The following is a 25258-nucleotide window of genomic DNA, read 5'->3' on the forward strand; positions in this document are numbered from 1 at the left end:
CAGCTTTTCCAGAATCTAGAGTGGCAATTCTGCCTCTTAGGGATTAAACCCACGGCCACATAACGGGACAAAACATAACCATAGATTTCAATGGTTTCGTTTTAACTATGAGGATTCTTACATGTTATAACTTCATGCGAGAAAATATACGACTTGCCGTATCTTGCACGTAGTTAATGCTATATAGTGGAGTTTGAATAGTCCAGAAAAAAAACAAAAAATCCAGAGCGTATTAGCACCAGGGGTGTAGCTAAAGGCTCATGGGCCCGGGTGCAAAAGTTTATCTTTGGGCCCCCCAACTTCTCTTAATCCCTTAACACAGAGGCGTAACTTGAAGCTGCTGGGCCCTAATGCAAAACCTGTAACAGGGCCCCCAACTACAATGCTTTATTCATAGTACTGGGCTCCCTATATGGAGAAGAGAGGCCCTATGGGCCCCCTAAGGCTCCTGGGCCCGGGTGCAAGTGCATCCCCTATAGTTACGTCAGTGATTGTAACACATCTGTAATACAGCCTCTGCCTCTGTATATTTTATTTTTTACTGGGCAAATACTGATCCATATTTGCCTAATAGAAAAGAGTAGTAGTATGGAGGCAAAACCGCCAAAAATAGGTCATGCTGCGTCTTTAAAAAACGTCCATAGCAAATATCACTATGTGAATAGGTAAGCCGCTGTCAGAACCGGCCAACGGACGTAGTGTTTAACCCTACCCTCACCTGGTCCAAGAAGTGGACGGGAAAGGAATGTGGGAAGTAAAGCCAGGAAATGACCAATGAGTAAATGAACTATCATTCATAGTTCAATCATTGGCTGCGTTTACACTAAACGATTATCGTAAAAATTGGAAGGATCTAGTGATTTTTTGAACAATAATTGTTCCGTCTAAATGCAACACCCCAGAGGGGTGCCCTGGACACTTGACAAACGTGAAGAGCTGGGAGGGATAAGTGTTGGCTTGTCATGGTGGCACTTACCGGGCACTGGTCCCTGAGGGATGACACGTAGCCAAGGCCAGAGCTGGATTACAGGACACTTTAACACCCCTAGGATAGGGAATGCCAATAAACAGGATTATGGGGATAATAGTTGTCACAGGTGTGACAACCTCTCAAGCGCCACAGCTGTGCCACACACACTGGAAATAACAGGACATGCATGCGCAGTGCATCTACATAGGACAAACATGTATGACATTTATGAAGGGGACCAGGATGGTGTCTGAGCCACTACATAAACGCACCTTGAAAGCTCATTCACATGGGCGTGAAAATGGCACAGAATTTAGCCGCAAAAAATCTTGTGAATGGACGATTTTCCACAATCAAGTCCTGAGCCTCAGTAGCGCTTAAATCGCCCATTCACACGGGGAGCTGCGTGTTGCCGAAACAATGTGCTGCTGTTCAGATCCCTCAGTCGGTAGAAATCCTCCTAATGACTGCTAATGTCTAAACTACAGGCGCCCATCGTCTTATCCGAGCGCTGGACGCAGCTAAACTCCCTCCCTTTTTTCCAGCTCACATTGAAGTCTATGGAGGCTTCTGGAATTTTCTGTCAAAAGACAGGTCAAGCCCTATTTTTTCCCGCAGCAGGGAGTTTCAGTCGCTGAGTTCAGTTGCTGATTTCTATCCTTTTAGCTGCCATTTTTTTTCGCGGCTTAAAATCGTTCATCTGAACGTATCCACAGGAAACCATTGCTTCTATTAGTCCCAATTTTTTGGTGTGTATAACTAAGCTGCGCAAAATTGTCCATGTGCACAAGGACTTAGGGCACGACGACTTTACAATCTTACTGAAGAATACTACAGTCAGCCTCTTCGTATCGTAAATGGCTGATAACAGAAAACAATAGATTCAATTTTCCCGTCACACTGCAGGTTTAATGTCCCTTTAACAGCAGTTTCACAGTACATTAGCTCTGACACGCTGATGCACACAGCTTGGTTGTGATTGTGGTAAGTGAACAAAAGCAGCTTTCTTCCGATCAGTCATGGGTTATTATGATGAGAGGAAGGGGATGAAGACATCAGATGATTTCCTCACATGCAGGACGGAGCACCCTGCCTAATAGATACATGTGCCTGTGATAGTGCTTGTGGACTTGCAATTCTACATTATCTATTTCTACACCTAACTCCATAGACTGAACTCCTTTATCTGGAAACCGTCAACAAGTTGCCAGATGCTTTATCCCTATTATGTGACTGTGTTTAGTAGTTATAGTGACCTAGGGCGGCTTCAGATGAGTTTCATTGCAACTCATTGCATGGGGACGGTCAGGGCATTTAAATGTCGCTGTTAGAATCGACAGCTGTATTTAAAGGATTAACAGCTGCAATGAGTGTCAGCGCTGATCACAGCTTCTGTAGGCAAGGGTCAGCTGTAAGAAACAGCCAGCACCCAGATTGTATGGCGCGGGATTGACTCCCGACCCCCACAGCGTTTTACACATACACCTGTGGACATGAGCCCTAACTGTCAAATACACATTGGAAGACTCCAAGGGGGATCTCGCACTCAGGGCAGTTTCAGACAAATATGATTTTCTCTCCTTATTCGGCCATGATAATCATAGCCAGACAAAACGAAACTAGTGATTCCAACTGACTTCAGTGGTTTTGTATTCGCTATCGGGCTTCTCGCCCATCAATAGTAACTTCGACTTGTTAATACTACTTGCGGGACAGACAGGGGAGGACCTATCATCCTGCGTTCTCTCTGAAACTCCTGCGATATGGAGTGAAGTTTGAAAAAGCCCAAGAAGGGGGGGGGGGGGGGGGATCTCATTCAGGTGCAACTACGCTCTGTAATGCCATGCTGAAAACACACTCAAGGAAGCTGACAAAAAAAAGCAATACTCACCTATCAGGTGCCATCCGGGTCCCTGGCGCTGCTCTCTGGAGCTCCAGACAGTCTTCTGGGCACTTGTCAGTGCCGACAGAACATCTTTTGCTGGTAACTGGGTTTGAAGAGCCCGCCTTAAGCAAAATATTGCTCTGATTGGTTATTTGAGCGCTGGCTCAGCCAACCAGAGCCAGCGCTTGTTGAACTAGATTGGTGCATCCAGCGCTGGCTCTGATTGGCTGAGCCTGTGAGCCAATTTGTATTGCGTTTTCAACATTCATTTCAATGTGTGATGCAGAGCTGAAAACAGCCAAAAATAGAACATACATCGCTGTCAAAGCGCAGCATTGAAAACACTGCATTTTGACGCTTGTATGAACAGCCCAATTGAAATGAATGGGACCATTGTGCAGCGTTTAGCGCAACGATGAAAACCAGTGCTAAACGCTATACAAAAACGCCTGTGTGAGGCAGGCCTTATAATTCATTTTGTGCTTCAATTGCTCCTGATTTTAAGGCCTCTGCCCTACTCACATCAGATGGATTCAGGGTTGCCAACCTGAATTTTTCATTTTCCTGAAAAACTAATCCAGAAATCACAGAAGCCAGAATTTTTACGGACACATTTTAACCCCTTAACGACACAGCACTTTTTTTTTCTATTTTCGGGTTTTCCTCCCCCTTTTTAAAAAAATCGTAACTCTTTTATTTATCCATCTATGTAGATGTCTGAGGACTTGTTTTTTGCGGGACGAGTTGTATTTTTCAATGGTACTATTTAATGTGCCATATAATGTACTGAAAAAATTTTTAAAAAAAAATCTTAGTGGAGTGAAATGGAAAAAAAAAAAAAAATTCCGCCATCTTTGAGTGCATACACACCGCAACAAAACCAACATGATAACTTTATTTCATGGGTCAGTACAATAACTACAATACCAAATTTATATTGTGGTTTTTTTTGCTGTACTACTTCAAAGATATTGAATTTTTTGAATTTTTTTCTGCCGCCATCTTCTGACAGCCATAACTTTTTTGTTTTCCCGTCGACATAGTTGTGTGAGGGTTCATTTTTTTGTGAGACGCCCTGTAGCTTCTATCAGTACTATTTTTTAATACATACGTTTTGGGCGCTTTTTATTGCATTTTTTCTTGGAGATGGGGTGACCAAAAAAAGTGCAATTCGCCATGGCATTCTTTGTTTAGCTTTCTGACGACAGACACTGTGCAGGGTAAATAATGTGTTATTTTGATAGATAAGACTTTTACGGATGCAGCGATACCAAATATGTTTTTTTGTTTTATTATTTAGATTCTTTTACTATAAATATAACAAGTGGTTTTTTTTACTTTTATTACCTTTTTTTAAATAATTAGTAACATTTTAAAACTTTTTTTCCTTTTTTTCTTAGTCCCCAGAGAGGACAACAACTTGTGATGCTTTGATCGTTCCTGTGTATGATGTAATGCCATAGCATTACATCATACCGCGATCTGACAGGTAATGTATCAAGGCATGCCGCAGGCATGGCTTGATAGGCACTCTGCAATGGCAGCCCTGGAGCTTTTCAGAAGGCCCCCGGCTGCCATGACAACTGCACGGCAACCCACGAACTCATCGCTGGAGGCTGTATGGGACCTCCGAACATTTAAAGGGTTAACAGCTCTGATGCCAAATTTAGCTACGGATTTGGGTGTGAAATCCACACCCACGTCCACATTGAAATCAGCATTATTTTAGCATTTGACTACATGCTATGAACATCTGCAGTGTAGTTCATATGGCAATGATTTTTCTGCATGCAGGTTCTGAAATCCATGTTGCAAAAGAGAAAATCTGACATGTCAATTTTTGGCATGACTTCTACACAGCACCTCATCGGGCTGCCGCACACAGGCTTTTCCCATTGGCAAGTACTAAATCTGTATGTCAATCCGCATCAAAATTTGCAGCAGAACTCTGAGACCCAGTTTTGAAGTTCTGTTGCAATGAACTATAAGGCTGCTTTCACACGGGCGACCAAATTGCGTGATTTGCTTGCAATGCGACAGTGATACAAATGTCTGTGCAACACATGCTTTCCTATGGCTTCCTTCACATTAGCTAAGTTTTGTCTGAGGCAATGATGCCTGAAGAAAAATCTCAACATGCTCTATGCTGCCGCGATTTGCGATGTTTGGTAGCCCATGTTTCCCTATGGAGCCTTCTTGTTTATCGCATCGCATTTCACGAACTAGCAATTTTTGTGAGATGCAATAAGTTTCCCTATCCCTAAAATAAGCCCTAGCTGCACTCCCAGTAAAAATTCAAAAAAGGAATACTTACCTCGCAGGCGCGGTCCGGGTTCTCCTGCTGAGGTGCGGAGCTCTGCCGGGCGTCCTGCAGTTCTCGTTGGCCTACAGAAGATTACTTCTAAGGCCTCATGTCCACGGGAAAAATGAGATCCGCTGCAGATTTGTAACACGGATTTGGGCTGCGGATGCAGTGCGGATGAGCTTAAAGTTGTATTTTATTGCATGCGAGTGACATGCTGATGCGTTTTTTTTCACGCGTGTATGTGCACACATGCAATTTTTATGCTGGAGGTGTTTTGCCCACTTTACCCCACCTCCTAGTACTTTCTCCACCTCCCAGCCTTGAAATCCGCAGCGGATCTGCCGCACCCATTTAATTCACATTTAATATCCGCAGCGGATCTCCCGCACCCATAGAGATCAATGGGGGCCATCCGGAGCGTGATCCACACTTAGGCCTCATGTCCACGGGGAAAATCAGATCCGCTGCGGATTTGTAACGCGGATTTGGGCTGCGGATGCAGTGCGGATGCACTGTAATTGTTTTTTATTTTTCATGCGGGAGATCAATTGAGCTATGTGCTCTATGAGCTCCCGCACGCGTGATCCGCACTAAAATGGAGCATGTCCATTTTTTTCATGCTCCAGAAATTTTTTCATTACGATCCGCAGGTATTTATCTACTCGCGGGTGGCCAATGCATTCCTATGGGGCGCGGATCTGCGTGCCGGAAAAACGCTGCGGATTTTTATTTTTATTTTCCCCGTGGACATGAGGCCTTAAATGGAGCATGGCGCGGTTTTTTTCATGCACCGGAAATTTTTAAATCACTTTTAAATACCATCCGCGGGTATTTATCTACCCGCGGGTGTCCAATGCATCCCTATGGGGCGCGGATCCGCGTGCGGGAAAAACGCTTTAAATAACAATTATCCCGTGGACATGAGCCCTTAGTTGCGGGATTCAAAAATTCCGCCTCCAAGAAGCAATGGCTCTGATTTGTTCATCCAGCGCTACTCAGCCAATCAATGCAGCGCTCAATGAACGGATGGCAAGCCGGCCGGACCATCTGCAGGACAGAAAATTACAGGTACACTCTGATGCTGGCCAGGCATAGGGTCTGATTCAACTGTGGGCAACATGCAGAATCTGACTCATTCACGTGCAGCCAGCCTAAATAGCAATGTTTTCCCATCACTGACAAGTTGAAATATTTTAGAAAGTTGCACAAGTTTTGTTTATATAAGTATTTATGCTTAACTTTTTACCTGCCGAATAAGGAACCACCTCACAAACCAAAGGAAAGCAGCAACCATGTGGATACACTGTTCCAGTTTTGGAACACTGGCTGATAAAAAAGTTAATTAACATACAATCAACGAAAAGTCATACATTTAAAGGGGCACTAACTTTTCACTCAATGCTTATGCTCATGTAATAGCCTGTGTGTGTCTTGTTAATCTCATAATATATTTTCTTTAAGTTTTTTATTTATCTGAACCATGTAAATCAAGGCTGAATTGGCTGCTGCTAGGGGTCTTCCTTTCAGCTCCTCTGCAATCCACTTCCTGTTGCTAGGTATTGAGCTTCTTTCTTAGCTGTCAGGGAGAGGATGTCTTCAGAAGTTGTTCCTGTGAACTCACCGGCTGACAGCTCTACAGATACAGTCTCTACATTCTCTGCCTCTCCTGCTGTTACAACACCTGTGTGTGTGCACAATATATTGGGTTTACTACTAGAGATGAGCGAACGTGCTCGGCCACGCCCCTTTTTCGCCCGAATACCGCGATTTCCGAGTACTTCCGTACTCGGGCGAAAAAATTCGGGGGGCGCCGTGGCGGCACGGGGGGTAGCAGTGGGGAGTGGGGGGGAGAGGGAGAGAGGGCTCCCCCCTGTTCCCCGCTGCTACCCCCCGCACCGCCACGCCTCTCCCCGCCCCCCGGCGCCCCCCCGAATCTTTTCACCCGAATACTGAAGTACTCGAAAATGGCGGTACTCGGGTGCGTAAGTACTCGAAACGAGTACGTTCGCTCATCTCTATTTACTACCCAATAGGTCAGAATGTCTCTGAATATCCAACTCCTACAATCAATCTGGGACAGTAGAGGGGTGGGCATTAAGATACTGCCTCACTGCTGATTGGTCTAGAGACATAGCAATGCAGCATGGGAAGTGAGGGTAGGGAAGTGCAGAACAGTGAATTACTGGCAGAAAACTATGCTTGCTACACACCCCTTGCCTGGAAGTGAATAGCAAACAACAAGGCAGCGGAAAATGGGGAAGACTACCTGAAAATCAGAATATAAAAACATGAAACAGGGTGCAAACAGCAGGAAATTAGTGGGTAAGGAGAACCTGTCATACTAAAGAAAACTTGTTGAAAACTCTTGTACACTTTTATACTTACTTTCCACGAAAACCTGTTAATGAATGCGGTGGGGGAATGGGGATAGTGGCTGCTGAGATTCTATCTCAATTTATATTTTACAAAACTACCCAGTAAAGTCAATGGACTTTGGCTGGGTACTGTTGTATTTTGTCTCCACCAGCAGCTATGGGCGGACCGACCTTAGCTGGAGGTAACGCCCCTGTCATGCCCCTAGCTGCCGATTGGCTCCTGGGCTCTGCTGTCCCCCATCCCCACTGTTAATTGCTGGCCAACGATCCAGTGGAGGTCAGCAGGGAGGAGATTGACAGCAAATTCGGGAGCACAGAGCGGACACATGGCAGCGGACATGAGAGGTGCTGCTGTGCTGAGGACTGGACTGTAAGCTGCTTTAAGCCGGACTCTTACAGCTGTAAGCCGCTCGGGCGCTGCAGTCCACCGCATTGCTGGGCGCCTGAGGCCGGCCCCAATGTCTGTCTCTCTCTCTCCCCGTCCCACAGCGGCTGTCATCCACTTTCTTCACCCTACATCCCGCATTTACCTTGCTGCCCCGCTGTCTCAGTCCCCGTTCCCAGACTGCTGTCAGATGCTTTCTTCACCCTCTGTCCAGGTAGCCAATCGGCACATGTGGGCGGTGACTATAACTCCACCCCCACAATCCCAGGTTTCCACCTATAGTTCCAGTGGAGACAAGATACAACAATACCCTTTGGCTGATTACAATAGTAGTTCTAGCCAATGATGGGGTCCCAATTGGGGGCTCAGCCCAAATATAAGATTACAATAGGGCATTTCTTATAAAATCATGAATGCGCATAAATAAATACATTTTTAAGTTTTATTCAATTTTAATTTTGTTCATTTTTTAAACCCCAGATCAGTTACATCTAATGCTCATAAGCGGCACCCATTTCTATTACACCTACCAGGGTCAGATACTATACAGCTTCCTTATGTATATAGTAAGGTCAGATCAATGTGTCATAGAGACGACCCTAGGGCGCTGGGATAATGATGTGACCGATCTGGATGACTTTCAGTAGGATTTCTTAATTTTGCGCCTCACTGATTCTGTGCTTTGCAAGACAATTCCATTCCCAGTGACATTTTTAGTCCAAGGAAGTAAAATTAAATTTGGTTTATTAAAGTCTTTAAAGTGGCCGTCGCCATAATAAGTTTTTTATGCATTGTTCTGTAAAATATCCTGGAAGTATTACGGCGTCTGACTTTGATCCTAGCTGGTGATCCATGACAAAGTACAAGGCCACTGTAATCATAAATATGGCAACCTAATAGGATTCTGCACACTTAAAGGAGACATGTCTCTTAATGCAGCATCTTGCAGTAGTGCAGTGCTCACTCTACTGCTATCCTGGCATTGGCAGAGGTCACCCATGTGCCCATGTTGGGAGGTTGATGGAACACAGCGCAGTACATCACAGGAATCAATGCAAAGAAAAATTGTATCACATGGTTATTGCTGGTAGGTACGTTTCTCTGGCATGGGGCCATGTAAGTGGGTGATAAGCTGGTGATCCTCTGCCATGGTCTGCACTATATTGCACACTCAGGAGATTTAGGCTGCTTTCACACCTGTGTTGGGGTCAATTCACAGTTTCCGTCTCTCTGTTCTGTTTTTGGCGAGAAACTAAAATAAAACAGAGAAAAACTGTTCCGTTTCTTCTCCATTGATTTCAATAGGGTTTCAAAAAAACGGAAAAGAAACAGAAAGGCTTCAGTTCGCTGCTGTTTTGGTAGGTTTCCATTTTCTTGGGACGGGAGAATAGCTCAGACTGCAACGTTATTTTTGCATCCAAAATAAAACCCAGAAAAAAACCCTGATAGAATGGACGCAAACGGAGGACTTTTCGATTGCTTTTCAGTTTTTGAAACACCATTGAAATCAATGGGGGAAAAAAAGGATCTTTTTTTTCCCCATTTTATTTCAGTTTCTCAGTTTATGAAGCAGTGAGATGGAAACCCTGAACTGACCCTAACACCGGTGTTAAGTAGCCTTACTCACACAACTTGGTCCGGTTTCTGGTGTATTTTTAATAGGAGTCTTGCCAATGACAACATTTATGGAAGTTCCCTGATTGTCAGCTGACACATATGAAGTTGTGACCCTCTGTGGCTGAGATGCTAATGGGGGCACACACAGAGGCGTAACTTGAAGCTTCTGGACCTTGATACAAAATCTGTAACAGGGCCCCCAACTATAATGCTTTATTCATAGTACTGGGCTCCCTATAAGGAGAAGAGAGGGCTGATGGGCCCCCTAAGGCCGGCTGCACACGGGTGTGACGGGCTCCGCTGCGAAAATCCGCGGTGGAGCCCGTCACGGAGCCCCCCAGGACACCCCATACTTACCTGCAGATCCGGCGTCCTCGCTCCCGCATGACGCGGCCGGCCGTGTCACATGACGCGCCAGCCGCGTCATATGACGCGGCAGCGGTGGGCGGGGAAGTGTTTTCACGCTATCTTCCGCTGTGCTACAGCGGAAGATAGCGTGAACGGACGGCTTCCATTGACTGCAATGGAAGCCGTCCGTGCGTACACCCGCGGCAAATAGAGCATGCCGTGGGTTAGGATGGGAGATTTCACGGTGCGGAATTCCGCGGTGGAATTCCGCACCGTGAGCACTGAGCTATTAGGTTCAATAGAACCTAATAGCTGCGGGCAACGCAGCGGATTTCCGCCGCGAATTACGCGGCGGAAATCTGTTTGTGGGAAGGAGGCCTTAGGCTCCTGGGCCCGGGTGCAACCGCATCCCCTGCATCCCCTATAGTTACGCCCCTGGGCACACATAGGGTTGAGACATTTTGGGGGGCTCACCTGGTGCAGAGACTCATGAGGACATGCATGTGACTAAGGCACCAATGGGGGCACACTTGTAGCTGTATTTGAGACACCTATGCAGGCACACCAATGACAAAGGTACTTATGAGGGCAGGTGTGGCACTAATGGAGGAACAACTGTATTTGAGGTACTACTAGGATACACCAGTGACTTCTGCATTTATGGGGCATGCCGTATTTAGGAGAGCATTTGTCACACTAAGGGGGGAACATGTAGCATTATGTGTAGCTGAGGCAACAGCAAGCAAGTCGCTTATGGGGGCACCTTTGTAATTTATGTGGGCATATATGTTGCTGATGCCCTTGTGGTGACACTGGTGTCCCGAGGAGTTATGGGTGCACTTCATCTTACTATGAACTTAGGGGACAAAAAATGGTTGATTAAAGTTTTGCCAGGCTATCAGAGTATGCTGGGAGTTGTAGTCCCACAACACCTGGAAAACAAGAGCTTCTTGCACCATGGAAGGTGAGCCATAGTCATATCTAGTCGGGTGCTACCAATTGTGGCAGACTATGTAGCTGATATGGGAACTGTAGAGCAGGGGGCCCTGGGTCGAGAAGCCTTGCCACTTGCTGGGTCCCCACTCCCACACCTTGTCTCGCAGTAGGCGGTACTCTAAAAGCAGGAGCTGGGGGAGGAGTCAAGTTGTAAATAATAGAGAGTGGCTACAGCCAGCAGGGGTAATTATGGTTCTACTGCTGGACAGTGTACGGGGCCACAGAGGATGCAAGGTTTGCACTATTACTAAATGGGGTCATACAGGGGAACATACAGGCACTATTAGGACACAGGAGGCACCATTACTAATTAAGACATATAGGAGATTACTATTAATTAGGCTTAGTGAGTGTACTTTTATTATTTAGGACATTGAGAATACTATTACAATTTATGCCACAGAGGGGGCATTATGACAACTTATGGGCCAGAGAGAGGCATTATTACTAATTGAGGCCACAGAGCGGATACTATTACTTTGTGGGGCACAGAGGAGGCACTAGTACTTTACAGTGGGGCAGAAGGGGCACTATTACTTTGAGGGACCACAGAAGGGATACTGGTACTATGAGGGTGGACTGAGAGAAGTATTAAAGGTAGCAGCTTGATGGGAAGCATGTGCAAAGACTAGTTGTGGCAGTAAGAAGTTTTTGTGATTGTCTGGGACCAGATAGAAAAAAATGGAAAATTGCCATTACTGAGCACAAAAAAAAATCAAGTGATAGCTGGAGGTAACTGCTCTGTGATCACTATCAATGTGTAGAGCAGGTATCTGACCATTATTATGTGGTATACAAGAGCTGAGCCCGCAGCTCCGTCTGTACAGCCCGAGCAGTGAGGAGCTGCAAGCACTAGAGCCCCCTGCAAACATCAGGCGGGCAGGACGCCGTCGCCTAGCAACGGGGCCGTAAGTCACATGACCGCTGCTTGTAGCGCATGTGACCGTGCGTTGCTCCACGCCTCCGGACGGGCTGAAGGCTCATGTGACGCAGCTGTCGGTACTCTCGGGAGCTCCAGAGACATGGAGGTGCCGGCTCTCAACCTGAAGGTACACGTTATATTAATACAGTACTAACCTGTACTATATACTCCCTCCTACACTGCCTTATATGCTATGGGGGTGCAGACTACTGCAGTAAGACCTTTACCGTCTATTGGACTGCTAGACTTTGCTGTTGACAGTCACATGACCCCAGTTGCAGTGTAGTCCGACTTCTGCACATAAATGTGAACTTTTTGTACAGCTGTTGAATAACTTTCAAAGAATTATTCAACTTTTTTTTTGGTCTTAAAACTGAAACTGAACAGACTATATTACTCCTGTTCATCATCCATATGTATGACAGTTTTCATCCCCCTGTGATACCGCAACGTTAATTTAATATTTAGATTTGGCAGTATTAAGTGTTTTGGATTATCGGACAATCTTACATTGGGTATTACTACAGCATGTGTCCACATAGCCATTTAGCATTGAATTTGCTTTTTGGTGCGAGCACCACGGCATCTTGCAAGGTCTTGCCATTGTTAAATGATGGCCATAACTTTTCCTCCATAAGGGTAAAGGCAGCCCAAAAAGTCCATCCGCAGTCTATTTCTGGAGTTTTTGAACTCCTTTGGATTATCAGATTTTCGGGATTGTGAACTTCCATTGTATTCTTGACATATGACTGGCTTGAGAAAGGTGCTATGGTTTAGACACCGAAACGCGTTGCCTTCTACATTAAAGCATCGGATTTTACCTCCGTGGACCTGAGCGTATCTCACTTTTATTTCGGAGTCGGCACTTCAAGGAGGGGGCTTCTGAGCATCATACCCCCTCCTGACCAGTAAGTGTTCACCTCCCCTCTTGGATAGACGTACATTTTGTCACCACAGTACCGTGTAGCGCAGGGACATTTCTTCCTAACAATACATTGTTCATATCTTTCCTTTCTGGGGGGCGCTCTGCTTAAGAGAAGCCCTCTACGTGCCCTGCAGCTTTTAAGTCCAAGGGATTGGTTCTATGTGGTAAAGAACTTGAAGATCAACCTTTTGTGGCGCATCCCTACTGTGTTTTCCTAATTTTATGCTTGTTGTCCCTGTGCTTTTTCATTGGTGGAGCCTTTGAGATACAATGTAACTATCCAGACACAATATTTGGAAATGTGATGCACAGGATCTGCTCACTATGTATTATAACCTGAAATGTTTATTTAGTCCTTGGAATTTGTAGTTTATTGTTCTCTTTTATCAGCCATGTCAGTCTGACTTTAGTCTTTTGTAATTAGATGACTGACAGGGAGTCCAGAAACCTTCCTGCCCCCCATGATCAGTGCTGAGAACCACATGCATATACATCTATGTGTGTGACCGCTATCAGCCTCTTCTCTCATAACACTGTTGTGGAGTCAGTAGAAATGTACCAACTGCAACATTGTAACTGTCCTGCTGAGATATTTACTAACATGTTACCCCTGCGCTGCCTGGGATGCTATCAGGCCTTTCTGCTTTTCTTACTTCCCCAAACGCACATTACAGGAAGTAACACTCACTAGTTTTGCATAACCCAGCGCTGGTTGAGACATAACAGTCACTGAGAAGGACTCTAAGTACCCCGGCTCAGAGTGAGGTGTGCACCTCTTTCTACAATTGTCTTACCAGCACCTCTGTGTGCTCGATGCCAACCTACACCAGCTAGGAGATGGCATAGGTTTCTGTGATGCACACCAGTTTCTGGCATACATCATAGCAAACGTGATAAGCCACATGTCGCCTCAGCCATCACTTTTAGCGCCGTTTACTTTTTGAAAAGGTACTGGGACCCGGGGGAAAGGAACCAAACTTTTTGGTGCGTGTGCCAAAATTGTGACTTTTGTATACCCTGAAAACTGGTATACGAGACATAATCCAGATGGCCCAATGTTTCTATTTTACAGCACTGCACAATTCATTGAGAGTGTGTCCCCATAAGTGTCTTATGACATGGTTATAGGATACAGTCACTGAATCGCGAGGTCCTAACAACAAGTTGTAGCTCTCTGTGACCATTTGTGGATAAGTGAGTTACAATACCAGGCCAGAGCCTCACCGCTCAGGGTTGACCCTTTTAACTGCGATGTGCTCATACATCTCAGTCAAAATGCTTTTTGTCTTGATTTTTTTTAAATTTGTAGTAAAAAGCGGTAATCTAAAAAAAAAATTTAAAAAAACGGCTAATGTCCAATGGGTTGACAGACCCTCTTTTTATAGTATTTTTCGATTGTACAAAGTAAAGGAAAAAAATGCCCAAACTTGGCTTTTAATTAAAGGAGATTTCTGGATAAAAAATATATATATTTTTTTTTTTAGTGACTGCTTCACATTTTATTTTCCTGCCACTAATCCTCCCAGGATTCTTATCTCTGTTTTCTCTGGTCTTCCATAATTCAGCACTGCTCGCTGCGGTTTACAGCCATGACTTTTGGCCGCAGTTATTTCCGGCTTCCGTGCAGCTCAGTACAAATCATACCTTGTGTTGGTTTCTTGGCCAGTGCAAGAGCCACCCAGCTATCCTCGTCTGTGTCTACACTATCTGATCCTGTCCGCCTGCCCATACAATTTACATCCCAGCCTGTTGTCAGCACACATGGATAGAACTGGAATAGGGCTCAGCAAGCCCATGAATACACTATCCTACCAAAAGTAATTGTGATATCTGAGCAAGAATCAAAAATAGTAAATATTAGTGGAGCTCTTTTGGTCCTAATGACATTGGATACTCTCCATGGTATACTTTCTACTAATGTCTGATTCACTACAGCTGGTAATTCCCTCCACTCATCCTGCAAACATCTGTGGAGTTCTTTCAAAGAAGATGGCCGATGTTCAAATTTTCTGACCTAATGTTCCAGGTCCTCCCAAAGATGTTCAGTAGGATTCAGGCCAGTCCAATCATGGAACATCCATATCCTCAAACCAATAGCGATTTGTGACAAGGCACGTTGTCTTGTTGGAAGTATTGCTGATCATTTCTAGGGTAGTGTCACGTTTTTGGCAGCACATTGTTGCCTACAATGTCGAGGTACACCTCCACCTCCATTGTTCTTATCACTGCAACCAATAGCGAGACCATGCCACATAAAATATCTCCAGACCTAGGCATCCTCCCCAGCCAGGTACGTCCATCTGATTTAAAGATAGAGCAGCATGATTCATCACTCCATAAAATGTTCTTCAGAACTCAACTGTACAATGACTATGCTCCTAGCACCATTGTAGATGGGCTGATGCATCCCTCCAATTTTGTTGTGGATTCGCAAACGTATTTAGCCTCATCAGTGATCAAAATTTTCTGTGTGGAATTTCCGACGTGTTTCCACTGGTTTAATATAATACTATGTTAAAGAGGTTTATTGGGATTACAGTATTGATGAAAGAAGTGATGTCACTTCATGCGAATCTGCTTGAAAATGCATTGGAAATTCCGCATGTGGATTTTGCCCACTGTCGGGACTAAATCTGCATGTTGATTAGTGGCAGAATAGCAAGAAAAATTCCATGACAGACTCTAATATGTGAACATATCCTTACAGTATGACCCACAGAGGGGGAATATAATTTTCCAGGTCATTAAGGCCTAAAATGAAGTTGTCACTAAGGGGTTAAAATTCCTTTAGAGTAGCTGAGTTGTGCGCCATATAGATTTCCTGGAGGCATAAATTCAAAAATCTACAATTAAAAGATCCTGACAGCTTCTGGAGGGTTTTCCAGTTTTAATGTGATTTGGGGAGTTAAAGGGGTTTCTGTGGGACCAAGATATCAGTAGCCTATCCTGAGGATATCAAGTAAGACATATAGTCAGCTCACTACCAGAAGACTATGAAGCATGGGAACACAGCCAGCCAATGCCTGAGGCAGATTTCACACAGCCGAGAAAATTGCGCAAGGTTTGTGCTTTGCGAGACACATGAATATCATCCCCATTCTTTTGTTCTCAATGGGGCTTTTGTTTTCAATGGGGCTGGAAAACGCATCACATGGCAAGTGCGATACGAGGTTTCCCGTTTAAAGGTAAACACTTACCGGTCAGTGTAGCTGAAAGCCGCTCCAGAGGATCGCAACAGTACTGAAGTGATGGGAGGCGTTTTAGTCATAAAAAAGCTTCACATCCGTAGATACCTCGCACATTGGTGAGTGCGATATCGGGCAGAGATTGACAGCCCGATATATCGTTCGCCCATATGAAATTAGCCTGCTGCAGAAGGACATCAAGACGGACCTCAGGTGAATAGGTGAGTATGTGAGATGTGTGAAACAAAACAGGATTTCCCCCCCCCCCCACCACCACCACCACAGCGTCAGCAGGATTAAAATCCGAAACTTTTCGCGAATTCAATAAATCTCTCGACTAAATAAAAGTTTTGATTCCTGCTTGCCTAGATGTCTTGCATACTATCCTGAGAATACAGGTTGTCATTATCAGATCGATGGGGACCCCTGGCATTCGGCTGTGGGAAATGGCAGTAACACTTGAGTGAGCGCCACAGCCTCTTACCTGCATAGCAGGCACGCTGTCATGCATGTCGTAATGGCTATGCCTTGCAGAGTAGCTCAATCCCATCCACTGGAATGGAACTGAGCTGCTCTTGGGACAAGTGACCTATGAACATGGTGATGTAGGCCTGAGAAGAAGCTGCAGCCTCTTCAATCAGCTGATCGGTGGGGATCTCCAGTGGTGGACCCCTACCCATCTGATGTTGTTGTACTGTCCTGAGGGTAGGTCATCTATAGCTTAATCCTAGAAAACTCCTCTAATAACTTAAAATGCATATATTGATGCCAGATACGTTTTTAGTGGTGCAAAAATAAAACAGCTGCTGTTTGACGGACAAATGCAGGGGAAATCAGGGGTTAAAGCCAGAACTTGGGGGCATATTTACTGACAGTGGCATTTCATATACTGGAGCTCTTAGATGGCACGATTATCATTCAAACAAATGAAAGTGAACGATACATTCAGTCTAAACGCGCGGCAACGACTGAATGATGAACAAGAGTGGTGTGCTTCTCGTTCGTCATTCAGTTTCTGCAGAACTAAAAATCATCACTGGCTCATTCACTTCTCATTCAGTGTATAAGGAATGTGAGCAGTGAATGATTCTCGTTGTACGAGTCGATGATGAATCTGCCTATCTACACCGGCTGAAGAAGCGCCTTGTGATACATTGTTTGCAGGCTGGAGTTGCAGCGGGATCGCTGTGTACTTGTTAAGCTTGTGCTTAGATATGGCCGCATGTATTCCATATGCGGGAGCCCGCAACGGAATCCAACTCTGTGCCCAGCCGGCATTCACGTGTACCTGTATTTTTTTTCTTTTTTGTACTGCAGATGATCCGTCGTTAGACATGCGCAGTACCATTTTTTTTAAACTTCTGCTTTTCCCTTGGAAGCCATGGCCCCGGATCGGATGGCTTCCATTGACTTCAATGGAAGTCATCCATGCAGAATCTGCAGGGGCTTGCTGCAATTTTTTTTCATCGACGAGCGGAAAGCACAATTGGTTTCCGCTCGTGGACATGAAGAATCATTTTTGCATTGCATGCTTTGAGCAGTATTTGCTGCGGAATCCAGAGGCAATCTCCCGCCCCGGATTCCGCAATTCAAATCCGCCCATGTGCCTTCACCCATAGGTGTCAAACTGAATAAGCAGATCTGCGATATAAAGTATGGGGGAGAGACAGAGCAGTTGCATGAGCCACTGATGAGACAGGGGCTGCATTTTACACTCGGACTCCAATGTAGTATTCATCCGAGCTGGCGTCCCTTTTTAATGAGTTTAAACAAAAAGAAGAGAATGAATCCAACTATTTGTCATGCTCTATTCTTCTATTTACTGTTTTCTCCGTTCCCATTTCCCTCTTGTCTTGCAGGCGATTGTCTTTGTGCACTGGCTGCTGACCATATTGTGAGTATTCCGGCTTCTCTCTGTGGGGACGGTTGCTATTCACTGACATCTATGATGCAGACAGTGTGCCGTGTATTCGTAGTTTCCAAGTAATGGAGGGTCTTGTCATCAGTGTCACCCTCCGTGTATTGGTGGCACTGGTCTAACATAACACTATATAAAGGGGTTTATTGGGACTACAATATTGATGACCTGTTATGAGGAAGGGACATTATCATTATAGTCCCTGAAAACTACTTTATCTACTAAATGGTTTAAAGGAACGCTTTGGTAAACCTGATGTGTGATGTCTAGTGGAGGGCCTGGGGTGATGCTTGATTTAGGGACTACCGAGGACAGAATCCTCAGGCTCTGCACTTTGTATGACACTACGGGGTGTCCCGTTTATAGACAATGTGAAGTTAGGCCAGGCTCACATGAGCGTATCTCGCAGCGTGCCACCTGTGAGAGATATGCGCATAGCACGTAGCCAGTACGCTATGGTATTTCACTATCTTGGCATGAAAGCATGCGGAATACATGCAAAGATAAAGCATGCTGTGATTTTTCTTGCATAGACATTTTGCGCAATTCATATGAATGGCAACACAGCGGCCTGGGGGAGATTGGTACAGCGTATTTTGCGCACAAAATATGCTATACCTACACGTGAGCCTGGATGGAAAATAATCCTAGTGATTCAGGTAGGATGATAAATCTGGTGCAGCTTTAGACACTTTTATCTAACTTTACACAACTTATTGGCTAGCTTAGTTTGTGCCAAAATTTGGGAGCAATTTTGGTGCACATAGTCACATTTAATCTATGCCCCTTCCCACTAAGCCCTGCCCCCTTGTCAATGTAGTTGGTGTCCAAAACTCACAATAAGGCTGGCTCCACGCAGGCAAGAAAATTGCGTGATTTTTCGCCTGCTGCGACAGTCAGTAAAAAAGCTGAATATAAAACCAATGATTTAGAATGGTTTCATTCCCATCTGCAATGTTTTCACTGATGCGATGTTGAGGGGATAATCAATCATGGCACGCTCCTCTTTCTGCAATGTGCGTATTTTTTTTTTTTTTTTTTTCTTCCATGTATTTCTATGGAGGCTTCTTTTTAACATTTTTTTTAAGTCCCACTGACTTGTGTGATAAAATTGCGCAAATTTGTTGCATGATTTTATGGTGGGCGGCATCGATGTGATACGAGATTATTCCTCACTGCTGGATCACTGCACTCCCAGCAGTAAGGAGGAGATTGAATGGAGGGGGCCGTTCATGCATGGTGCCACTTCTTTCATCTTCAGTGGCCGAGTGCTTGTACTTGCTTATTCCGACAGTCCCACTGAAATGAATAGAGCAGCACATGTGCTATTGGCTCGCTATTCAATCTCCCCATCACTGCAGGGATTGTCGCGAGGCTGCAGTGACGAGAAGAAGGCGACACAGGAGCCTAGTGCATTTAGCTTAGTAAATCTCCATTGTATCAGTGTTGCCTGGAATATTCATTTACAAATGAGGTGATCACTGCTGTTCGCTGCCTATCTGCTTCCTGTCAGTGAATGGAGACATTCCAGCTTACATCCAAAGCCAAAATCCTATAGAGAAATCTGGATAAACATTGTGGTGGATGATAAAAAATGGTGGCAGTGCCCACAGTAAAGCAGTTAGTTCTGTTGGTCACTGACATCTCATGCACCTATGTCTTGCAGTGCCTGTATCTTCCCTGGTTGGCTTCCAGGTGCCTATTACTTGTCAAACTTCTCAGTCTTGGCCATGGGCGTCTGGGCTGTTGCACAAAGGGACTCTGTGGACTCCATCTTTATGGTAAGACCAGCATAATGTGTAACGTCGGGTGTTACTGCATATTCTGTGCTCCCTGCAACTAACCACTGCATTATGTATTTACAGTTTATGGTCGGAATGGTGGTCACCATTGTACTAGACATCCTCCTACTCGCCTTGTTTTATGCTGGTGCCGAACAAGGCTCTGAAAAGTCATCCCTGCGAGACTTGTTTCGGTTTAGCGGTGGAATGGCAATCTTAAGCTTGATACTCAAGCCCTTGTCTTGCTTCTTCACTTACCATATGTACCTGGAACGAGGGGGCGAATGTAACCTTAATTTAGGTAAGTGTTCAGTTGTATGTTTGTGGGTGTCAATAAGGACTACTTGGAAGAGACGTTTTCACAGCTTTAAGGTCGTCTTCTAAATTTATGTATATATGGCCTATTAATTTTAGAAGAAAAGGTTCTGCAACTCCAATATTATGTGTATGATATTATCGCATGTACAGCTTAGGCTATTATCACGGTCGGAGCCTCTAGCATTAAATCTTGGGCAAAATAGTGCAGCAGGCATCTGGAAAAAAATTTTCAAGCATGCCAGAAGCCGTATGGACACAACTATAGTCAGTGGGGTCCATCTGGCACCGCTCGGATCAGATTTCTACTATTTTTTTTTTTGGGGTGGGTGGGTGTGGAGAAGGCTTGGAAACGGAGCCCTGTGATTAATCTGTAGGTGCTGCGTGTGTAAAACAGCTGATATCCACCTGGATCACTCACGATTAGCAATAACAGCAGCGACAGTTGTTTAGCTACTTGGATGCATCCTTCAGTACTGACTCAGTAGACTGGCATTGAAATGTGCAATACAGTGGTATTGTAGTGTATTGTACAGGCAATCACATGTTCAAGTTCCTCGGTGGAACTTTAAAAAAAAAAAAAAGAAGTAAGACCCAGTTTCCAATAAAATATAAACATAATTGGTATCACCACCTCCATTCAAGTACAAACTGATAAAATAAATCACACTAACCATGTGGTGTACGCTGTTAAAGAAAAAACATAATGCCAGAATTGTGGCTCTTTTAGTCACCTGCCTCCGAGAAAGAAATGAAACAAAGTGATCAAAAAGTTGCATGTACCCCAAAATGATATCCGTAAAAACTACAGCTTGCCCTTCACAGATCCATTGATGACAAAATAAAAATAAAAAAGTTGTGGGGGCCAGGGTGACATAGGGCAGTTTATTTTAAAAGTAGAAAAACATAAAACTATTTAAACTTAGTAATTAGGTAATCCTACTGACCTGCAGAATAAACGGAATTTGTCATTTTTAATGCCATAAAAGCAGAACCCAAAAAAATTGAGGTACCGCTACTTTTTTTTTTTTCCAATTCCACCCCATTTAAAAAAAATACGTTTTTCAAGACATTGTAAGGTACCATTTAAAAATACAACTTTTGTGTGAGGAAAAAAAAGCCCTCCACATGGCTGTTGATGGGGGAAAAAAAATAAAGTTATGGCTCTTGGATGGCGGGATAAAATAATAAAAACCTTAAATGGCTGTTTTTAAGGGGTCAAAATTGTTTTACTCCTATGCTGAATCAAGCTTGATTTTTGGAGGCAAAACACTTGAGGCCGCACTACTGAGACATTTGTATGACAATATGTCCACTAATTTGGCAGTTCTATATGTATATGCAGCGCTATCGATGTGTTTTGGTGATATAGTGTGATAGGCGGCCTCCATGACATCACTGTACCTACCGTAACAGTAATCAGAAAACATGAAGCCATTAGAATCTCTCAGTAAGGCCGGGCTCACACAAGCGTGTTTACCTGTGTGCTGCCAATCCCCATACACTATCTTGGCGTGTATGCGAGCATAATGCGTGCCAAGACAGGACATGCCATAATTTTTTTTGTGTGAGTAATACGCAGGTGTGAGTCCCCCAATGGAAATCAATAGACTATTGGCATTGCGTAATGACAATGTGCCACCACAGCCTCAGGCTTTGGGCCTTTCCTCTGGTTGGTCTCCTTTATGCCTCTCCTGACTTCTCACTGGTGGGAGGTGAATGGGTCTCTCTGCAACTGCAAGAAGCAAGTGGTGCTTGATCCTTGTGTTGCTCCATTTCAGCTTGCAGTTTTCATGCCACTTTTCTTCACTCTAATATTTCACTCTACAGTGAACCCAGGTCTCTTGTCTCGACTGTCGTCATATCACACAAGCACCAGTGATCTCTACTTACCTTTTGGTGAAAAATTCATGGCCAGTAGTTGAGACCTGAAAAGCTCAGAACATGATTACACACTGATGCTCGACCTCTCTTGTTACACCCGCTCTGTAAAACACAGACAAGCTTTTAACCTTCTCGTAATACACAAGTCCTCCTAAAGTCCACTCAGATATTAAAGAGGCTCTCATACCAGGTAGACTGTGTAATAATGGGGGATTTATATGATACTCCAACAAATAAAAGAGGAGTTGTATGACATTAGAAAAACCTGTTTGCTATTCCAGAATTTGCACCACACGTATCAATGGTTACATATGAGTTGTAGAAAGATGTGGTGCTGTTGTTGGAAGGAAGCAGCAATGTTTTTCTAATTCTGTACAATTCCTTCCATGGCTGAGTGAGTTACAAAGAATAACCATGTGATAAAGTCGCTATCTTGACCCTATCTTGACCCTATCTGATGCACCAGGGGTCTCAAATGGATACTGCTTCCCCTTTTAAAGAGCCTACACACGTGGTAGAAGGTTCCACGCAAGCTCTTACAGTCTATCTGGCTGATAGGCCTTAGACTAGCTAGTTGGCATATTGGGTTTGAGGGGACAGGATCAAGATTGACAGAAGACCCGCTGCCTAACAACCTGTTTATTTCTGCACCTACATGAATTGGTGGAGGTGACAAGAACTTCATACTCTCCACTTTAAAGTCTTGTCCTCCTCTTTGCTTTCTTTTCCCCAGGCCGCACACCCTAGTCCACTCGCGTCTTTTCTGGTAAGTTTTACGTCTAAGGCTTTGCATTGTTTTTGTAGCCCTTCTTTTCTCTCTCTGCATCAGCAGTAGCTCAAAGAATTGTATCGGTAAACCCAACACAGTTTGGAATCGTACTTTAACACTTCCTCAAGTCAAATAATTTTGTAGGATTATAGGTTGCACTTGACTTATCAACTACATAACCTTGTGTGTCTAAAGACATAACAAGAAATCATGGGCCCCATGGGAAAACATAGAATGGTTCCTATTTCATTTTGCTTGTTATACACTAATCCCACTTAAATATTGCAGGGTCGTTTTTTTTCCCCACTGGATGTTTCATTCCATGATTGGTATCGTTCAATCGTCTTATTTATATTGCTTATTTTGCACCACTTTATTGTTTTCAGGCTTCATCAGCGTCTCCCGAGATCGAAGCACTTATCAGACAATCGACCACACAGATACACCAACCGAACAAGACAAGCTACCCTCCCGTTACTAAGTGATAAACTGTGATCTTTGACCTTCAGACCAAAACTAGTAGGGGGCGCCAAAAAGACTGCAACCATCCAGATGGACCCCTCGTGTGGGGCGTGGAGCCATTTTTATTGCTGCTTGAAGACCACCTTAATGAATTTTTTTTCATTTTATTGGTAAAAAAAAAAAAAAGTTGTCAGCTTTTTATGGACTACACCAGTAGTTATCAGTGGAAAATGTTGTAGTGTATGTTCCCTTAACCACCGATGGGCCCAAAATATTGAAGCTCTGGTCATACCAGGGGCAAACTCGCCCATGCGTATATTGGTCTAAGTACATGATGTCTACTACCAAGGTATATTGTACTAAAAGGTATTCTAGTTAATGTTGTGGAACCTTCATTATCCAAACGTCGTGATTTGGTGTGCTGGAATTGACTCCGCTCTCTATTCTTGAATTTTTCTTTTTAACTTTTGCAATTGATGTAAAAGGAGAAAAATATCCTGTTCATAGCCTCATGTATGAAACTGTTGTCCATTGTAACCAACAGGGCTGTCCTCTTCTAATCTGTGCAAGAAAAATAAACCCATGATTCTGGTTGATTGTGGGCCACATGCACTGAACTTAGATGGAGGACTACTGGTGGTCACCGGTGAATATTACATATGGAATATCTTTTTTTTTTTTTTTTTTTTTATCACCCCCTCATTTCCTAAAAAAGACATCTATCCATCATCAAGTTACTCAATTCCAGAATGACCGGTCAGCACATATAATGTTCACTTCTCGTGAATTTATTAGTGGTTTCCTTGACAAATTGTACATACTCTATAGCAGAAAGTAGCCATTTTGTGACTTAAGCCGGTATTCGTGAGAAACCACGGCAGACATTGTATCACTTTCTTAAGGTAACCTAATGATTTATGGTCAACTAGAACTCTAAAGGGATAACTCACTAAATCTAGCATTTACATGCCAAGTAGCATTGGCTGATATCAACTCAAGGACTAAACGTCTAATGATGAACTTGGTGCAGACTACTAAAAAATGTGAACTGCGTAGAGTTTGACTGTAATGTGTAGATAATGGGGAAAATGATGCTTCGAGCAAACCTTTCTCTTGTCATGTGATATTAGCAAAACTGCTGCCGCCTCTGTATGTTGGCCATGGGTCCATGATCTATGAATAGCCTTGATTGTAATCTTTTGGTTGACTTTTCAGGGAATGTAAATGACTTATCTGTTTGTTGGTTCACTGTGCCTTAATATGCCATAGGGTATGTTCATGTGGAAAATACACAGTGTATTCTAGTACAGGCGGAGCGGGTGAGAGTTAACAAGCTCATGCACACGCTGCAGAAAAACCGTCGCATAAAGTAATTTCACCCTTTTAGTTGGGCTGGGTGGGTTCTGTAGCGAAATCCGCACCACGTTCACATGTGGATTTTGGTGTGGCTTCATTGCAGATTTTTTATGGAAAGCTAACAAAACCAACAGTGGATTTTCTGCTGTGTAAAATATGTCTTGTGTATCCGTAACCTGAGACATAACCTTTCTTTCAAGCAGTAGGACCGCAAGTAGAGAACTTCACTTCTCGTAATAGTCAATTTACATACTGCCACATTTAACATTTACTGTAAAAATCATCCGCTACAAGATTCATTAATCTACAGAAACTATGCAAATTGGTCGTAACAGCTCATTAAGCTTTCGTACGCTTATTGCTTCAGTTGTATCTTGTGGAAGTTTGTTACATCAAAGGCCAGATTTCCTAGTTATCTGTAAATTCTTGCTTCTGATGATCACATCACATCCTTTGTACAATATTCTTACATATATATGTATATAAAATATTTTTGTGCCTTTGGAAACAAATTAATAAAAATTTTCTGAAAAGTAAAATATTACTGTGGAAATGTTCTTAAAGCGAGAAACCGATCCTCGTGATAGACACGTAGTTCAAGGAAAATTATTGCCATATTCTATGCATAGGAAACTTCCTGTAATCCAAGCTGTAATGTAACTTGTTCTCATACTGCCAAATATTCTGGATTACTGGATGTAGACAACCTCTATTGTGCAGTTATATATTGAACCGGATTTCTGGACTTTTGTATGCTGGATATCGAATGCAGAACACATAATGTAACAATGTCAACAGTAATTAGTTTCTTCCAACTGATGCTGATTTAAAGCAACTCTCCGGCCTGGGCACAGAATTTC

At 43.8% G+C, this 25258-nt stretch overlaps 1 protein-coding gene across 2 annotated transcripts; it reads left to right on the forward strand.

Annotated features, from left to right (window-relative positions):
* Positions 1 to 11826: 11826 nt before the first annotated feature.
* AGTRAP (angiotensin II receptor associated protein) lies at positions 11827 to 24937 on the forward strand. Of its 2 annotated transcripts, XM_066607466.1 has the most exons (6): positions 11827 to 11930; positions 17773 to 17807; positions 19498 to 19612; positions 19697 to 19913; positions 22545 to 22577; positions 22967 to 24937. In XM_066607466.1, exons 1-5 carry the CDS (start codon positions 11904 to 11906, stop codon positions 22556 to 22558), a joined length of 408 nt encoding a protein of 135 aa, XP_066463563.1. In that variant the 5' UTR covers positions 11827 to 11903; the 3' UTR covers positions 22559 to 22577; positions 22967 to 24937. The 2 variants fall into 2 exon arrangements, with proteins under 2 accessions (XP_066463563.1, XP_066463562.1); XM_066607465.1 differs by lacking the exon at positions 22545 to 22577.
* Positions 24938 to 25258: the final 321 nt, after the last annotated feature.

The sequence above is a fragment of the Eleutherodactylus coqui genome, chromosome 6 (assembly GCF_035609145.1).
Source record: "Eleutherodactylus coqui strain aEleCoq1 chromosome 6, aEleCoq1.hap1, whole genome shotgun sequence".
NCBI classification, from domain to species: Eukaryota; Metazoa; Chordata; class Amphibia; order Anura; family Eleutherodactylidae; genus Eleutherodactylus; species Eleutherodactylus coqui.